General features: G+C 41.8%; 1 protein-coding gene across 2 annotated transcripts in view; it reads right to left on the bottom strand.

Annotated features, from left to right (window-relative positions):
• Positions 1 to 17558, bottom strand: part of FAM120A (family with sequence similarity 120 member A) — a 55153-nt gene that overhangs the window by 35624 nt on the left and 1971 nt on the right. For both annotated transcript variants that reach the window (XM_062619583.1, XM_062619582.1), the window contains exons 2-3: positions 12783 to 13029; positions 7800 to 7882 (exon numbers count right to left, since the gene is read on the bottom strand). In XM_062619583.1, coding sequence (XP_062475567.1) covers positions 7800 to 7882; positions 12783 to 13029 — 330 coding nt within the window. The remainder of the gene's footprint in view (positions 1 to 7799; positions 7883 to 12782; positions 13030 to 17558) is intronic.

Raw genomic sequence — 17558 nt, 5'->3', positions numbered from 1 at the left:
GACGTGGAGCTGTTGGAGCAAGGCCAGAGGAGGAAATGGAGATGCTGCGAGGGCTGGAGCAGCTCTGCTCTGGAGCCAGGCTGAGAGAGCTGGGCTGGGTCAGCCTGGACAAGAGAAGGATCCTGAAGGGGAGACCTTAGAGCAGCTCCAGTGCCTAAAGGGGCTGCAGGAAACCTGGAGAGGGGCTTGGGACAAGGGCCTGTAGGGACAGGCCAAGGGGAATGGCTTTAACCTGCCAGAGGGGAGACTGAGATGAGCTCTTAGGCAGAAGCTCTTCCCTGTGAGGGTGCTGAGGCGCTGGCACAGGGTGCCCAGAGAAGCTGTGGCTGCCCCATCCCTGGCAGTGTTCAAGGCCAGGTTGGACACAGGGGCTTGGAGCAAGCTGCTCTAGTGGAAGGTGTCCCTGCCCATGGCAGAGGATGGAGCTGGATGAGCTTTAAGGTCCCTTCCAACTCAAACCAGTCTGAGATTCTGTGATTCTATGATCCTATATGGGGTTTAGAAACTTCAGGTCAAGCAACCACCATGGACCATTACCAAATTCAAAGCAGTGAGCAGTACTGTGAGCTGGGTGTGAAGAACTGCTCAACCACGGGCAGTCTCTGCTCCTTTGCCCCTGAGCTGCACAATGCTTGCACTCAGCAGGATGGCAAAGAGGCTCCAACTGTATGTCTTACATTTGAGAGAAAGCCCGAGGATTTTCTAAAGCTTCTGTCTGGAACCTTTGCCCAGCTCTGGAGCACTCTGCCCTGGGGGGCAGCCAGGGCTTCGCTTTAACATAGTTTAATCTGCCTCTTTGGAAAAATCAGTGATTCAAGACTTCACAGATGATTACTATTATTTACCAGTTGTATTTTTGAAGATAATGACAACATGTGAACAATCTTTACCCTTGCATTCTATACAGAGGTATCATATGTTACTAGAAAACACTGCAGTTCAGCCTCGTCACAAATGTTTATGCAAAATTCTGATTAATACTTCGCAACTTTAAAATCTGCATTACAAGTCCTTTTTTATATGGAGTCTACTGTAGGTAATTATTTTCTTTCCTGCCCTTATTTGACCCACGTATTATGCAATAGACTGTCTTCTTCATATTTAAACCACAGAATTTTTGCCCAGGTTCACACTATTATTCATTTCCTTTTCCTAATGCCTACTTGTAACAAATGTCAGGATATTCATTCCGTACCTGGTCATTCTCTACTAGAGATGAGCTCTACATTCTATGGAGTCTAAACTAAGAACAACTCTGTTTAGTGCAGTCAGTGGCGCAGTAGTTATTTCTATTTTAGATAGTAAACTAAATTTTCATTAGTGTGCATTCTGAATATATATATAACAATATTAAATATAGATCACAGTCACGTGTAAGCTTACAGTCACAAATACTAATAATATTCTGCACCCAATCTATAAGGAGAAGCAATGGATCTTCTCATTGATGATTTAAGTCGTTTTACAAACACCTCCCATTTTATTTTTACAGTAACAATTCTACATCTCTGAAGCAGCTGAATCATAACATGGCTGTGTCATGCTAGATGTGCTCTCTGCAGAGGCCTTGGAGAAATCCAGCATCGCTACCTAAGTGCTTCTGCAGTCTCTGCTTACAAATTCAGTGGATGAAAGAAGTAAGCAGTCTATCACTAGTTTTATGTGATCTCCAAGACAGTAGTATTTCATACACTCTATAAACAGTTGGCATCACAACATTCTAGAACTAATACTTCAGCTCAGACCCCAGCAGTAGGAGACCTCATAGCAGCCTTCCAGTATCTGAAGGGGGCCTATAGGGACTCTTCATTAGACCGCAGCGACAGGACAAGGGGTAATGGGTTAAAACTCAAACAGGGGAAGTTTAGGTTGGATATAAGAAGGAAATTCTTTCCTGCTAGGGTGGTGAGGCACTGGAATGGGTTGCCCAGGGAGGTTGTGAATGCCCCATCCCTGGCAGTGTTCAAGACCAGGCTGGAAGAGGCCTTGGCTGATATGATTTAGCGTAAGGTGTCCCTGCCCATGGCAGGGGGGTTGGAACTAGATGATCTTAAGGTCCTTTCCAACCCTAACGATTCTATGATTCTAAGGCCCAGTACGAAGCTCAAGTGAGACATACTTGAAAAGGGCTTACTATGTGTATCACCCCCAGTTAGCTGCTTTTACACAGCCTGAAGACCTCACTGGAGCATCTTCTTAATTCCTGAAGTGAGACGTTCTAAAAGTATTTATTAGTTAATTAGAGACATTTCAGGTATTTGGAAGTTATTTTCATTAACTCTTTCAAAGACATGGAGTCCAGAAGCGAGAACACCCAAAAATCCTCAAAACCCTCCAAATTAAAAATGTCATGACCTACATAGAAGCCCACAGAAAATCAGTTTTGGAAACTGGAATTAATTTTGAGCCTGTAGGGACAGGACAAGGGGGAATGGCTTTAATCTGCCAAAAGGGAGATTGGAATGAGATCTTAGGCAGAAGTTCTTTAAGGGCCCTTCCAACACGAACCATTCCATGATTCTGTCAAAGGCAAACATGGAGGTGAATCACACAGTTGGAGGTGATCAGGTTAGAAAGTGTAACATCTGAAAACAACACCATTTCTTTGTTAGTTATAAAAGGACTACTTCAATTCATGACCACTAACAAAAATCGTAAGCCACCTCTTAATGCACCCTGTAAAGATTAAGTGGGTAAAGGAAATTAATTCTACACAGGTATTTGGCAAAATGAGAGGCAGAGAGAAACATTCCCACCCCAGGAGCTACAAAAAATATCTTGGTTTTGACAAAATGAACTTGTAAAAAAGCTTTCTTGAAAAATAACAGACTCACAGATGTGTAACTCCATGGGATTAGTAGGATACTGCAGAAGCCACCTAAGCTACACTTCAGAAAAGCTCTCCAAGTCTGGGACAACTCCAGTTGCCCACTGTCATCAGAAGTGAAGCCTTTAATAGCTAATCAACACAGCATTTACTGCTGTGCCTGCTGGAAACAGATTATCTGTTTCAAATCATTAGAAAAATACCTTGAATACTGAGTTACTGTGAGGTGCCACACAGAGAACCTAATTTTTTCTTCTACTGGCAGGAGGAAAGGCTGAAGATATGAAGAATACTATAACAAATTAACTGGGGTTTGTTATTTTTGTCTTGTAATTTCTATTAGAGATAGCATCCAAACTGCTTGGATCTTGTAGTGGCCTTTGAACGTTATAAACATTTCATGTGATGAGCCTGTAGTGCAGCTATTCTAATGAAGTTTTCCGAAGAAACAAGAAGTTCCCTGGATGACTAAAAATCCTCTCACATCAGCAAAGCTCAGCTTCTCCCTGAAGACTGGGTTATTCAGTTACAGAGACTTTCTCCTCCTCCCTCCCAGTTGGGAAACTGACCTGCTGCTGCTGCATGTCTTGATGGTAGCAAGAATATATTCCACATGGAGGTAATTTCCTAACAATTTATACACCTAGGCCTCTGAGAAAATAAAACCTAAACAGAGGGACAGTCTGTTTGATGCCAGAAACGTAAGCCAAAGATGTGATACAGACGTCGTATGAGACAACCCTGCACACTGCCACAAACCCAAGGACTAAGCCGATACCCAGAAAGACCTAGACAAGCAAATGAGTTAACAGGAACCTCAAACACAGCAACTATAAAAGCAAACCCTTGCACCTCAGCAGGAATAACCTCCTGCAGGCTGGAGATGTGCCAGGAAGGACCTGTGGCTCTTGGAAGGCAACAAATGGGCCATGAGCCAGTAGGGTGCCCTGGAACAGAGGTAGCCAGTGGCACCCTGGGCTGTGTAGCAGAAGCACCACCAGCAGACTGAGTGATCTTTAGATCACCTCTAGCACACTGCATTCAGGTTTGGGCTCTAGCCACATGTCAAAGTTGAGATAGTTATGCAGAAGGCTATCAATATGGTTAAGGAGTTGGAGCATTTTTTCTATGTGAAGAGGCTGAGAGAACATGGCTTATTCTGCCTGGCAAAGAGGTTTGGAGATACCTAAAAGCAGCCTTCCAGTGTGTTGTGGAAGAACAAGAGACAACAGACATAGTCTGAAACAAGAAGGGTTCAGACTGTATGCAAGGCAAAATACTTTTACACCACTGGGACTGTCAAACCACAGAGCAGGCTACCCAGACAGGTTGTGCAGTCTCCAACATAGGAGATTTTCAAGACTAGTCTAGGCAAAGCTCTGAGCAACCTGTTCTGACCTCAAGCTGGCCATGCTTTTAGCAGGAGGTTGGACTAGATGACTTTCTGAGGTCCCTTCTGATCTGCATCATCCCATGACGACCCTCGGCATAAACCCCCACACCCCTCCCAACAAAACAGGTTAAATATATCTTAAGAGTAACACCTTTTTTATCTGCTATCTTTGCAGCTGCAGATTACCTAAGCACCTACTTAGCATATTAGTCTCCCTCTGGCAGACACCCTCTGAAGTCAACAGAGAAAGAAAGGAATTTCCTAGAGCAATTCAGAGAAGGAGCCTAACCTGCATATTTTGAATTGCTTTCTGGAAACATCTCTCTTTTTACCTCTACTGAGGTGAAACAACCAACAAGATCCTGTTCCCCCGCACACTCTTCCAGAAAGGGAGGTTGCATTAAGACTTGTTTCTCAGGCTACCTTGTGAAGAAAGAGTGTATGCTCCCAAATAGGTACTAATTCCAGAGATAAGAACCTGCCCTCCTATCATTCTGATGGTGTTTTACATTGATCCCAAAGCTCCACACTGTAACAAGCTTTCTCAGACTAAGAACTGAATTGTCTTCGGCTTAAAGATAAATCCCAAAGCACATAAACAAGAAGTACTAACTTGCTAGTTTCCAAAAAAGTTCTAGAACTCAAATGTTTTCTCAGGAAGTCTTATCAACTCCTTTCCTGTTTCAGCTTCAGGTGGTCATTTCAGTGACCTCTGTTCTCAGCCAGGTAAGAGGACACAAGCACAGGCCTACATATTTATTAGCTAGATTATCTGTTTACACAGGGGCATGTAGACAGACAATACCCTGACCCGGAACAGCTTACAGTGTCAGGGTTTGATTCTTTCTCCCTTTTGCAACAATAACAATTCAAACCTCCTAATTCACATTTGTCCATGGAACTTTTAACAGTTTCGCTTGAGCTGCTGGTGTCTTCTGGAAGACGTGGCTTTTTATCCAGCATGTAAATATGTTCTTCTGACAGGTTCACTTCCTTCTAGATGTGAAATACGGATTCTTCACTCAGGTTTCCATTTCCCTTTTTCCCATTTCTATTCACCTACTCCTAGATGAAAGCACCACCCTCATGTCCCACTTTAAAACAGAGGTACAGGTTCCCAGTTTTGCTTTCTTTCACCTTTCTGTGTTGACACCTGAGCAGACAGAGCAATTTTCTATCAGCAAAGACTGGATATTTCTTTTCTAAGTTACACTTTATAATTGGTGAACTAGCAAAGCTTCTCTCATAGGAAGAGTAACCATATTGCTACATGATAGTAAAAGATTGAGAAAAAATGTAGAAAATTAGTTGTCCATTATTAGCTGTCTTAGTTGTCACCGAAAAGCAACAATCAGGCCACTGGGAACTGAACTTGTCAGCTCTGATGCAAGACTATGCGGCCTAGATACAAAAGATTAACACCTTTACACAGTGAGAAAACATTTTCTAAATCCCAAGTTTGATGAGGTGTGGAATTAGAGCACTTGGGTCCCACATATGTAGAAACTCAACAGTAATTCTAAATAGACACAACAACACGAAGTTTCAAACAGAGCCCAGGGTTGACATGCTCAGCAACCACAAATACTCTGCCCCATTTCGAGTCTTCATGGCAGCTTGCACTTGTTGCAACTGTTCTGAAACTACTTCTTGCTATCAAGGCTGTGGCTAACAGAAATGCGTCCTAGTTTATTTTAAGCATTCATAAAATGTATAAGAAATACTGTTTTCTGCACAGCTACAATTAACAGTCTGTCTCTACAGAGAGCTGTAATGACACCTCTGACATAGTAATACGTCAAACAAAATTAAACTGAATTCATGAGCTATGAAACAAGCTGTACTACCAAACCATGAACACTCTGAAACTGAAGCTAAAGAAAAAAAAAACCGAAACAAGCCAAAAGCTGCTCCATGACCAGTAACTAATGAAGACTGGTTTCCGGCAGACTTATGTCCTTGTTGCTTGCGTCCCTGTTGCTTGAGCTGTTCTTTCTCTCCCTCTGACATAGTTATCAGCCAGGAGGCAGAAATGCTGTGGTTACTCTGGGGCCATGTACTTAACAACTGCCGAGCTTGCTGCTGTGAAATTAAACAAGTGAGGTGTTGTGCTAGCCGCCTCCTTCCGTGAGGGCATCCATTTGGGTCCTTTTCACTGATAGCTGTGTATCAAGTTTCCACAGCCTGTAACAGCCAAATGGGAACTGCTTTCAAATCTGATTCACATTGGCCAACAGATGAACTAACCACAGGGAGGCCTGCCTAAGGCAGTCCAGCCACCCTCTAAGGGAACAAGCCTCATTTCCTTAGGATGCCAGCTACAAAGCCCAACTGGTGCTTCCACTGAGAATGTAAATCTAAAAGCAAAGACAAAAAATATCTAATTTTAATTCTAGTCAAGTAATTAGTGTATATTCAGAATGCTTTTCAGAAGGTCTAGGTGTCTGACGACATATTCTCAACTGGCTATACACTAAGTGTACTCAGCCTAACACATGGAAAAGTATTCTGAACATCAGAAAGTTCATCAACCACTTTGAGAGGAGTCCTAAATTTGAACCTTTTTCGTAAAAGATGAAAACATAGGCACACTCAGTGTTTCATTTTTTCATCTCAGGTTTTACAAAGAAGTAGCAAACACACATACCTATTTCGTTTTGCCACTATAATGTGCTGACACCTCTCTAAACACAGAAGTGGCAAAACAGGGGATGAGCCTAACATCGAATTGTCACAGCTGTTCACTAAGAAATGCAAGCCTTAAAAACCCTGCTGAAAACCTTTAATATGGTTATAAATTCTACCTTCAGCAAAGTAAGCTACAATTTTTCAATGCTGAATTAACAGAAGGGGGAAAACCCCACACCTGTTACTTTTGTAGCTACAACAAAAGTCTTGCAGAATTTACAAAACGCAAATGGATCTGATGCATGATACACCTTCGGAGAAAGAGAAAAAGATACAGCTCTTGTGGCAGAGAGAAAGAAAGGTCACTATTAACCCATTCTCTAATGGGTTCAGTTTCCCTTTTATAGCTGTCTACTTGGCAGATGCACAAACTAAGTGTGATGAAGCAGCAGGACAGACTGTAAACTAAAAGCATCAGATACAAGTTACTTGTCTCAAAAAAAATAATCTACTGAAGGCCACATTAGCTTTCTTGCACAACCTATTCACACTCTAAGAAGCACAGGCAACTATTACACACAACCTTAGATCAGCAGAAAATAAAACAATATGGTAGGAAATATCCAGCTTATTATTTTTTGATGGTTGAATATGACTAAACAGAAAATTCTCCTCTTAAAAAAAAAAAAAAGAGTCAGAAGACACATTCTCAAAGCCAAACCACACTGAAGCTGTATGGCTCATGTGGTTGAAGGACACTGAGGGGGATGGCACAGGCCAAGTTTAGCCTTACAAGGCTAATCACCCCAGGTATCCTATGCAGTCAACAGAGGGACTGGGACACAAGAGGGTGACCTGGCATAGCTGCTGTGAGTTAACCTAGTACACTGCTCTGATTAATGGTTATGACTGCGTTCAGCTTAATTGCTTGTAGTTATATTAAATTTGTACCTTAAGTGAAGCTAGTGGATGTTCTGGACCAAGTAAACTCCAATGAAAGGAAGCCAAATCTTCATCAGGTAGAATATGATTACCTAGAACATAACGCAGAACTTTAAGTACATCATAAAACGTTACGTGCTGTTTCTACATATAGCAAAACAAATTTGCAATCAGTCCTCAACTCCCAATCAACAGGATCAACAGAGATAAAATTTGCAGATACCTTTTTGTTACTCCAGAAAAACCCCATCAGCCTGCTGCTGCGGGATGCACTTTCCTCTGTTCAAGAAGCACTCTGCTGTGAAACCCAGCTCACAGAAGCAATGGAGCCAGTCACAACATATCATAGAATCACAGAATGGTTTGAGTTAGAGGGGACCTTGCATTTCATCCACTTCCAAACCCCTGCCACGGGCAGGGACACCTTCCACCAGAGCAGGTTGCTTCAAGACCACATGCAACCTGGCCTTGAACACTGCCAGGAATGAGGCATGATGTCAACCCATTATGGGGCATATGGTGACAATCTCAACCTGTCCTCACCAGGATGCAGTATTACAGGTACAGAAGTGTAAGAACACTATTCTCTCTGACACAAGCCTTTCCTGCACCCCAGCATGTGCCGTTAGTGATTCACACTGGTGCTGCCTCTGGAAGCTGCTCTCCGCTCCAGCCAGCAGGCAGGTTCACCTCATCCACAGCAGCGCTGGCAGCTCCAGCCACTCAACAGGATCCCAACTCCTGAAGTTTCTTTTGCTGACCTGACCGGGTCAGACAGGAGCCTGTGCTGGCAGTATCAGAATAACTGGGAAATGAAGTTCTTCCAATAACTACAGATAGGGGCTACATTTAGCAAGCTGCTCATGCCAAATGGAAGATCATTTAATTTTGATTTATTTTCTTTCTTCTCACCCCCTCCACCTCCCCCATCACATCACACTCCAAAAACCAAAAAAGTTTTTACTAGGAAATATTTCAAGCATTTGATCAATCTAATCAACCACTGACAGTTCAGTGTCTGTGGATGAAAATGTTATAGAAAGCTAAACAGAATGGTTTACTGCTCTTCTGGTAGAAAACGTCATACTTTCAATACCTGGTTCATAGAGCTGCAGCTTAGCAGCGAATGAATAGCTCTCATTGCTGTTAATACAGTTACAGCTTTTTTAATTGCGCAGTTTGGACATCTTTAGCTCTCACCTACTCAAAGAATACAATGAGATTCTTTGAATATGACAACAATTGTTTCCTCTCTTAATATTTTGCTTGTAAAAGAATTTAGTTTGCTTTTAATGCTCTTTCACATGTGAAAACCAAGGAAGCTGTCCATGGCCTGGTGATCAGAAGATGCCCTCAGAGCAGGAAGTATTTCTGTCCAATCAATACTTCACCTACTGTTGGGAGCTCCAGCAAGGAGACATAACCTTTATTCATTAGCAGCTGAACTATAAACTCACATCAGAAAGATTCCACAAGTTTGTATACAACAGCCACATCACAGTAATTGAATCAAGGTAGGATTAGACAGCCCTTATAACGTAGGTCTGAGAAAATCAGTTACAGCCAAACCACGAGACAGTTCTGTGATTAACTAACAGTAACTCCTGTAGATGCTCAGATCACCTTTTAAAATAGCCAGAGCTTCTCTCCCTTCCACCAAAACCTCAATCTTGTTTGGTCTCCATCCGTCATTTCAGTTAATTCCAGCCCCTTAAACACATACATGCATGACAGTCTGACCATTTAATCAATTCTCACTGTAATTTAGGATGTTGAAGTGCAGCAGTGACTTTTGCAGTCCAAATACAAGTGATGCCTGTACCTATTTCTGAAATATTACTGAGAAACAGAATACTACATAACTAAACACATGTTACAAAGTACTGTCACAGTGGGAAGAGATCAACATTATATAAGCAACCACTATTTCTTGACCTGGCTGCACAACCTCAGCATCTATCGATTTTTCCCATTTTAATGGCTTATTATCGTGTATGCTTTCAGGTTTTTTAAAGCAATTAGATACTAATTGAAGTCACTGCCCTTTCTAAAGAGTTCACTGAATGACAGCCCTATACCTCACACTGTGTTTGTTTTTCTAATGCTGAAGCTTGGGCTGGTTTTGGTTTAAATAATTCTGATGTATTTGAGCCAAAACTTAAAAAAGAACCAAATCAACTCCCTGTTTACATCAAGAGCAACTAGGACTAATCATTTTAAGTGCATGCTCTCAGAAGACATATTATCTTGGCCACATTTAACCACCCATGACAAGGATGCTTCTTATGTTATAAAGCTGTAAGTACAAAACTCTGCTGCATTAAAAGCTGTAAGAAGGAAAAAGCTATAAAACCAACCACAGGGTATATGTAACCTTCTCAGAGCGTAACCTTTAAAAACTTCCCTGATTGGTACAGTCAGAAACATATTTTACTAGAACACTTCAATAGAGACTTTGTCGCTGAACATAACTCTGTCCCAGATATACCACTGAGAACTTTTTTAGATGATCAGTGAGATGTCATTCCTCAGGCTCCTCTGCTTCATGCTCAGCTGAAGCATTCAGAACATTTTTCTCCTTTTAGCATCCCCAAATTGACCCTTGAAGTTAACTACAAGAAAGTATCTGAAAACAAGTTAGTCTGAGTTTTCCATATAGTGGAAAGCAGCTTTGCAGACCTCAAGCTGAATACTGGCACAGCTATTGTGATAGCTTTGGCCTGCCCTAATCGTAAACATTAAACCAGCAGCTTAACTGCAATTGTTTCAGAATACATTCATTTCCTAACAAACTACAAGCGCAGGGAGTTACACTAATGTACCCAGAAGAGCAATAGATCAGTCAAATGCCTTCCTATGTAATCAAGCTTATTCTTTCCCATTGTGATTTTCTTTATTCTACTTTTCAGGTTCAAAACAGACCCAAAGAGGCCAGAGGAGCAAGGGCAGAATAATGTGTGAAGCCGAACAAGCCCTCAGATATTAAAAAAAATAAATCTGAAAGTTTAGAACTGAATGAGCTATTCTGTTTTAAACACGTCACACTACACACGACTGTGTGTGCAGAATTATGTAAGTAGTATTTTAGTTTTAAGAAAGTGAAGTTATTATATTCCTAACGTTGCAAAAGTGAAAAAATTATGCCAGCACAAACAGTATCTGTTTATGGTAAAATCGTATGATCATTGTTTACATCACCAAATACCCACGTATCTCACATTCTTACCCTGACTTCCATAAACTTTACTCTATTCTGCTTACTGATACTGAATACACACGCACACATGAATACACAAAACTAAGCTTGTAGCTCAACTGGGAACTGTTATTTTTTTAACCTTTGCAGCCATTTGGGGGGAGAGAGGAGGTCCTACAAAATCTCTCTCTGGTGATGAGGTGACATGACCTCAAGTTTCTTTCCCTTACAAGCAAGCTGAAAAGTATTTTGTCGTATTAGATATCAAGAGTAAAACATTCAAGAGCTTCTTGCATAAAACTGGACAACCTTCAAAAAATTGACCAGGATACTTGTCACCTACCACCAAATAAAGCCAAGCGATGGTCCTGCAGCTACAATTCAAGTTAAACAGAAGTCACACATGTGTACTTCATGTTAATTCTGTAAAGCCTATCTGCAACTGTGAAACTGCTTTTCAAGCAGTAATTCTTACTCATTGAATTGGCATGCAACAACTTATTTATAGACTCCAAAACAAAGCCTAGCAATAGTAGCCTACCATGTAATTCACACCGAGCCCATGTTTTAAATCACAGCTTAGGAAGTCACCTGTGGCTCCTCTATACAGCCACACAGGTAGGTAACCACTCTGCCTGTGGAAAATTGAAAAACAGCCTCAACCAAATCCTCGTGGCTTTCTAATATAGGATGCATTGGTTCCTCCCCTCTTAACATGGAAGGTACCTGCCTGGACTAGAAAAAATTCAACATTAAAGACTACGAAAATATTAGTATGCTAAAGCAATAATACGCAGCCTCTGTCATTCACAACTTCCAAATGAGAAGTTTTCTATTATGTACCTAACTAAAACAGAAAGTCAGTGAGAAATAACGAGAAATTCTATGTTTCTGAATCTCTGTGCTCAGCATGAGATCAAGAACATGGCTGCTCCGAGATCATTTACCCAAAAAGAGTTAGAACGGTATATTAAATAGATCTTATTCACTGAAGTCAGCTTTATTAGCAATTAATTCACTCTTCCATCCAACAGCTATTCTCTTCCGATGCTGTAGAAACAATGTGTTAAAATTGTCCCATTTAAGCAGAGATGTGAAACTGAAGTCCTTCCTACCTGTGCTCCTTAAAGATACCACACCATTTGGCATCAGAGGAAGGACTGCTAAAAACTATCCAAACAAAACTGATGGAATGGTAAGATGCCGGTACCTGTGCTTTCAGAAATGTGGAGTTTCACTCAATTATATGGTATATATATACTAATTATATATATAAACATAATACATGTTTCTGGTGCAGCTGACATGCTGCTATATTTGTCCAATATTAATTTCTGAGGGGAAAAAAGCCCCTGCAATCCAAACCTCTCCACCCTGTGTACATGTTTTTAGGTAGAACACAAAACAGGACAGGAATATGCTTAATCAGTCTAGAAAGCATACTAATAAAAGCAGACCTCATATATAAGACCAAAACTAGTAGAACCATAATTGTCCCGATTCCCCCCACCCACTGAGAACATCTGGGCTAGGTAGAGCTTTGCAGAATTCTGACTTTCTACTCTTTGTTTCTAGACAGCCACAATTTGCATTGCTCACAAGTCTCTACAGATTTGGCATGTCTAGCCTCATAAACACGCATCCAGCCCGCCTCAAACAGGAGGAATGTCTGAAACAAACAGATGCCCTTCCCTAGGTGCTCTGTCCAATTACACACACATATTTAAAACTAGTTAATAGAAACAGCAATCATCAGGCTGACAAGCAGCATCAAGAACTTTTATTACTTCACTTACCTAAAAGAGCAGCAAAAATAGGAAAGCGATTTGGATTCAGGTCCAGTTGCTTGGCAACTTCGTGCATTAGGTATTGGCTTGTTGTGAGACTTTTCCCATTCCGGCTCAGTTTTAGGGCATGGGCACTGAAATAGTAAGGGATGTTGCACAATGCATAATCGGAGTCATATGCAACCAAACCATGGAAACCTTTTTCTCTGCAGAAAGCAATTACTTCTTGATGATGATCCTCAATGCTCTGTGCAACCTACAGTGGAAGACAGAGTAATTAGCTGGAGTGTTAAATGGCAGTACTGATTTATCACACGTATTACAATTTGTTGAGGCTTTCTGAAGCTCTGTATGTGCATTTGAAACACTTACAGTATATTAAAAGTAATTAAAAAAATCCAGTGACACAGCAAATACAGACAGGATGTGAGGAGTGCTCAGGAACACAACACAGTTCTGGAGGCCTGCACACTGAAGTGGCACTACGTCTTACTGAATTCCTCTGAAATAACTGTTTATTAACAGAAACACTCAAACTCCAGACACATTTATCACTGTACCAACATCTGTATTAACTCATGGGAAAGATCCTGAGGCTGTGGATACTTGGGCAGATCAGCAAGCCAAGATGTCCCCTTAAAAAGGCATCATTTTTAAAGTTCTGCAGCCCTGTTTTAGAAGAAACAAACAGAACCCTCGATGAACAGAGGAAACTTTCCTGACCTTTCAAATGTCTACCTTGGCGCGTTACGCCAATTTTTTTCCTCTTTCCACTTTCAGCCTATTCTTTTACACACAGCTGTCTCTCATGGTGCAAACTGCCTCAAGTTTATAGCCCAAACTTCACCTCTCCACTCCCGTTGCCTAGCAAAGCACATATTTTAGGCTATGGAGATCAGATGACTAGAACAGACATGTTCTGCAGGGGAGACACGGGCCAATTCCTAACGCTGGAAATATAAAAGCAACCGTTTCTCATCAAAGATGATTAAACTAAAACCACCCTCCCTGCCCCCCAGTGACAGGTTACAGAATCACAGTACCTACAGTCCTGCATTTCTATACACTGTCAGGAACCGTTACAAGTACAGCTTGCATCCAAGCACACAAAACCAAAGCCAGCCAAGTATTTTTGATACCTAATGCTTTTATCATCTACATACATACAGAACCTGGGTGTTGGTACTCTCACCAAGCATTCCATTTTAACAATGCAGACAGCGAGCTATCCCAAAATAGACGAGTACAAAACTATTAGCTTCAGTCTCCACAGTACACATGAATAATTACAGTGCTAGTGCCAGAGATGCTATTTATTCCTCTGCAGCTGAAGCCCTCAGAACATGACCAAGGGTCCTACACCTCTACAGTCTGCTCCAATAGTCCCACAGTCATCTACCCCTCAAAGAGTTCTTGTTCAGCCACAAGTTTAGAGAGACACTTCCTCTCCTGCTCATGCCTTACATCTTCTGAACCTGATACTGAATTACGGTTCTGGAGACGTACGTAAACTTTTGCTCTTCCCACATAGCCTCACAAGATCACAAAAGGGTTTGAGTTGGAAGGGACCATTACAGGTCACACAAGAGATGCCGGAGATGTCCTCTTTCAAGCAAAATCCTGGACAGCTGAACAGCCAGCACCAGCACCTTACTCTATAATAACCAGCTCACTAAACTCTCTGTACTCCTAATGCTACCACCCTATAGTCTCAGAAAACGTTAGCTGCTCAGAAACTTGCATATGGACTGTCAGTTGCTTTGAAATTTACTTGCTCCTGAGAAAAACATGTGCGTTCATTATTCTAATACTTACCCTGTCACGTAGCATAATGTGTGCCTGCTGTACACAGCACTGGGAGAGACTGTACACATCTTGGGAAAAATGTAAAGCTATCAGATTTAGACAGTTACCGAGTGAGGGAGGGTGATTTAGGCTTTGCTGTGCCCCCCAGTCTTTACAGGCTTTAAGTAAGGAAAATTCCCAGATGGTTTTTTTTCTTTTCGTTAAGGGTAGAGAGATTTAAATTATGTATCTGTATCTAAAACCAATGTCTTTGCATGCATGAGAACCTCAGATCACCCACAAAAAACAAAGTAAGAACTCTTTCTGCAGCACTAGGTGTGACATGGGTGTGAAGATAACACAAGAGGAAACTGTGTGCATCCTGCTGTCATCCCCCATGAACTATTTCCTCTGCCTCCACAGCCTCCAGTTCCTTCCCTCCCCATTTTACAGAGCTATTTGACACGGTGAGCATGAGCCTGCAGTGTGTTTAGGTAATACTAGAATCCACATTCAAATAAGTGAGATGTCAGAGGACAAGAGCTGTATTTATCAAGCTACAGTTAACCTGCAACGTAAAACTGTAACAAGGTGAGAGTCAGAAAAATAGTGTACAGCTCTCACAAGAGAGTCCAGAGATGCAACTGCACCCAGGCAACCTGCACACTTCAAAGCCCACGCAGGGAGGGGGGCGGGGGAAAAATCACAGCCAGCAGTTCAGAATAATTTTCAAGTCTACATCTTGTGTAAACATCAATGATGCTGGATGAGAAAGGGACAATCCCGTCCGAGTGAGCAGGCACATGCATGTCTAGATACTGAGAACAAAACCAATTCTCACCAAAGTATTAAAGACGCTGAGATCTCTGCTGCTTAAACATTTAAATTTTAGCAAACCTGCTTTGCAAAAAACTCTGTCAAGAATTACTCCCCCTGTCCCCAAAGAGAAAAATACCAGGTCACAATGAAACTAAGAACCCGTAGGATATTCACTGCAACTTGGAGGAATTTGTTATTTTTACATCCTGCTGAAACCATCTGCAAGTGATTTATAATTGTTCTAGAAAGAAGACGTTACTCCATTTCTCCCTTCTAATTACCAAAATAGATTAAATTCATAGCCAGAGCCTCACTCTGCACAGAAGCCTTCTACTCGAGCCTCAAACATTTCCTGAAAATATGAAAATCAGTTTCATATACAAAGTTAATCAGTATTCTCTAACCCAACTTCTCAAAACAAAGCAAGAAAACACTAGAATTTGGCAACTGTCTTACACATATGTAAATAAAAAAACAAAAATCACCCACACATGCAAGTGAAAATTACTTCTTCAGGATGCATGTCCTCTTTGCCCACCAGGACCGTTGATAAAAAGTGATCATGAACGAGAATGTGAACAGAACTGGAGTACAGTTCAGAGAAAGAAAAATACACTAAATAAAGCAGAAAATACAATAAATTGCGCAAGAAAAGAAAAGCAGGGAAGGAATGTGATTTAAGTTCAGCAGTATCTTTGATGCATGTTACAACTATAATCATGAAATGTACTTCCTAACCAGAGAATGAATCAATTAAAACCAGAGCTATGCCCAGTGTCTCACAGATGCACAAATGAAGCATCAAGTGGGAACTGCTGACACCCTTCCCATCCCCATGACAACCAACCAAAGCAGAGACGTGCACAAGGGGGCTCAGGGATAGTAACCTTTCCCCAACACACATCAGTATTTGATCATAAGTACTTGCCAACTTCCAGTGGTAACCTAAAGCAGACAAACATCCACCCCTCAAATGCTCCCCATCAAAACTGGGGGTGAGATTGTATCTATGTATGTTTTCTTAAACAAGGGAAAAAGGACTCGGTATGACCTGACCTCTCACTCTTAAAACAGTTTCCAGAGATTAAGAATAAGGCCTATTACCAAGAAACCATAAAGGAGCTAATGCTGCAGCTAAGCTTGAAAGTAAACAAAGTGCTACAGGTGACATGGTTGTCAAATGTGGCTACTGTAGTTGGATGAAAAGTACTTTTAACAGAAAGGCACCAGGGTTGAGACAGAATGCATTTAGAAGACTAACAGCTAGTTCAACATGCCATGAGGCTATTACAAGTACCAAATTGCTATCAATCTCAAAGCAGTCAGCTTCCTGTTGTGAACTATGCATTTCATTATTGCATTAAACAAAGTATCCAGTTTAACACATTAAAGGAAAAAATAAAATCGTGGGTTACTCCATTCATTACTTTTGCTAATGACCTGCAAATCTCGGTAACAAATTAAGGAAGATTTATAAAGCACCTGCAACCAGATCAAGGTAAACACCTTCACCGCATGGTCCCTAAAACTTGTTGATAAAGAATAAAAGTATTTCCTAGCTACAAAACAAAAGTTCAAATGAGAGGGTGTTTCTGCTACCACTCAAATTCCCACCATCATTCATACCCAAAACCCATACTGGGTTTTGCTTCTACACTGACCAGGAAAACACAATTACTACAACAGACAACTACAACCACCCCTTCACGTTAACCCAGTACCAAGCCCAAGCCATTGTGCTCAGCATAGCTAAAGAACAAGCGTAACCTCTGCTTCCAGTCTGTTCCACACGCGCTTTGCGCGGCCCAGTGCCCCCAGCCATACCAGAGATTAGGCTACTGGGGCCGGGACTTCCACTGCTGAACGGGCTGGACACGCGCTGCCAGCCCGGGCTGGCTTCCACTGGCCCCCCAACCAGGCAGCCGAAGGGAAGGTTCTCTACGAATGAGGCAGGCCAAGCGAGCAGGGGGCCAAGAGGGAACAACAGCAATTCCCGCCCCGCTAGCAGAACTAGGGGAAACTTCACACAAAGCCACCTTTTGGGTGAACTCCAAGGGAGTCATCTTTACCCTAGGTCTGCAACCTGGCCGGAGCGTTTCCAATCTGCCACAAGTGCAGTACAAAAGCCAGATAATGTCAAGCGGCTGCTCGCAATCGAGCCCGCAGCTCTGAAGGTTCTAT

The sequence above is a fragment of the Pezoporus occidentalis genome, unplaced genomic scaffold (genome assembly GCF_034315485.1).
Source record: "Pezoporus occidentalis ecotype Australia unplaced genomic scaffold, CSIRO_AGI_Poc_V1 ctg212, whole genome shotgun sequence".
Taxonomy (NCBI): Eukaryota; Metazoa; Chordata; class Aves; order Psittaciformes; family Psittacidae; genus Pezoporus; species Pezoporus occidentalis.
This window is presented reverse-complemented; position numbering and strand designations above follow the sequence as displayed.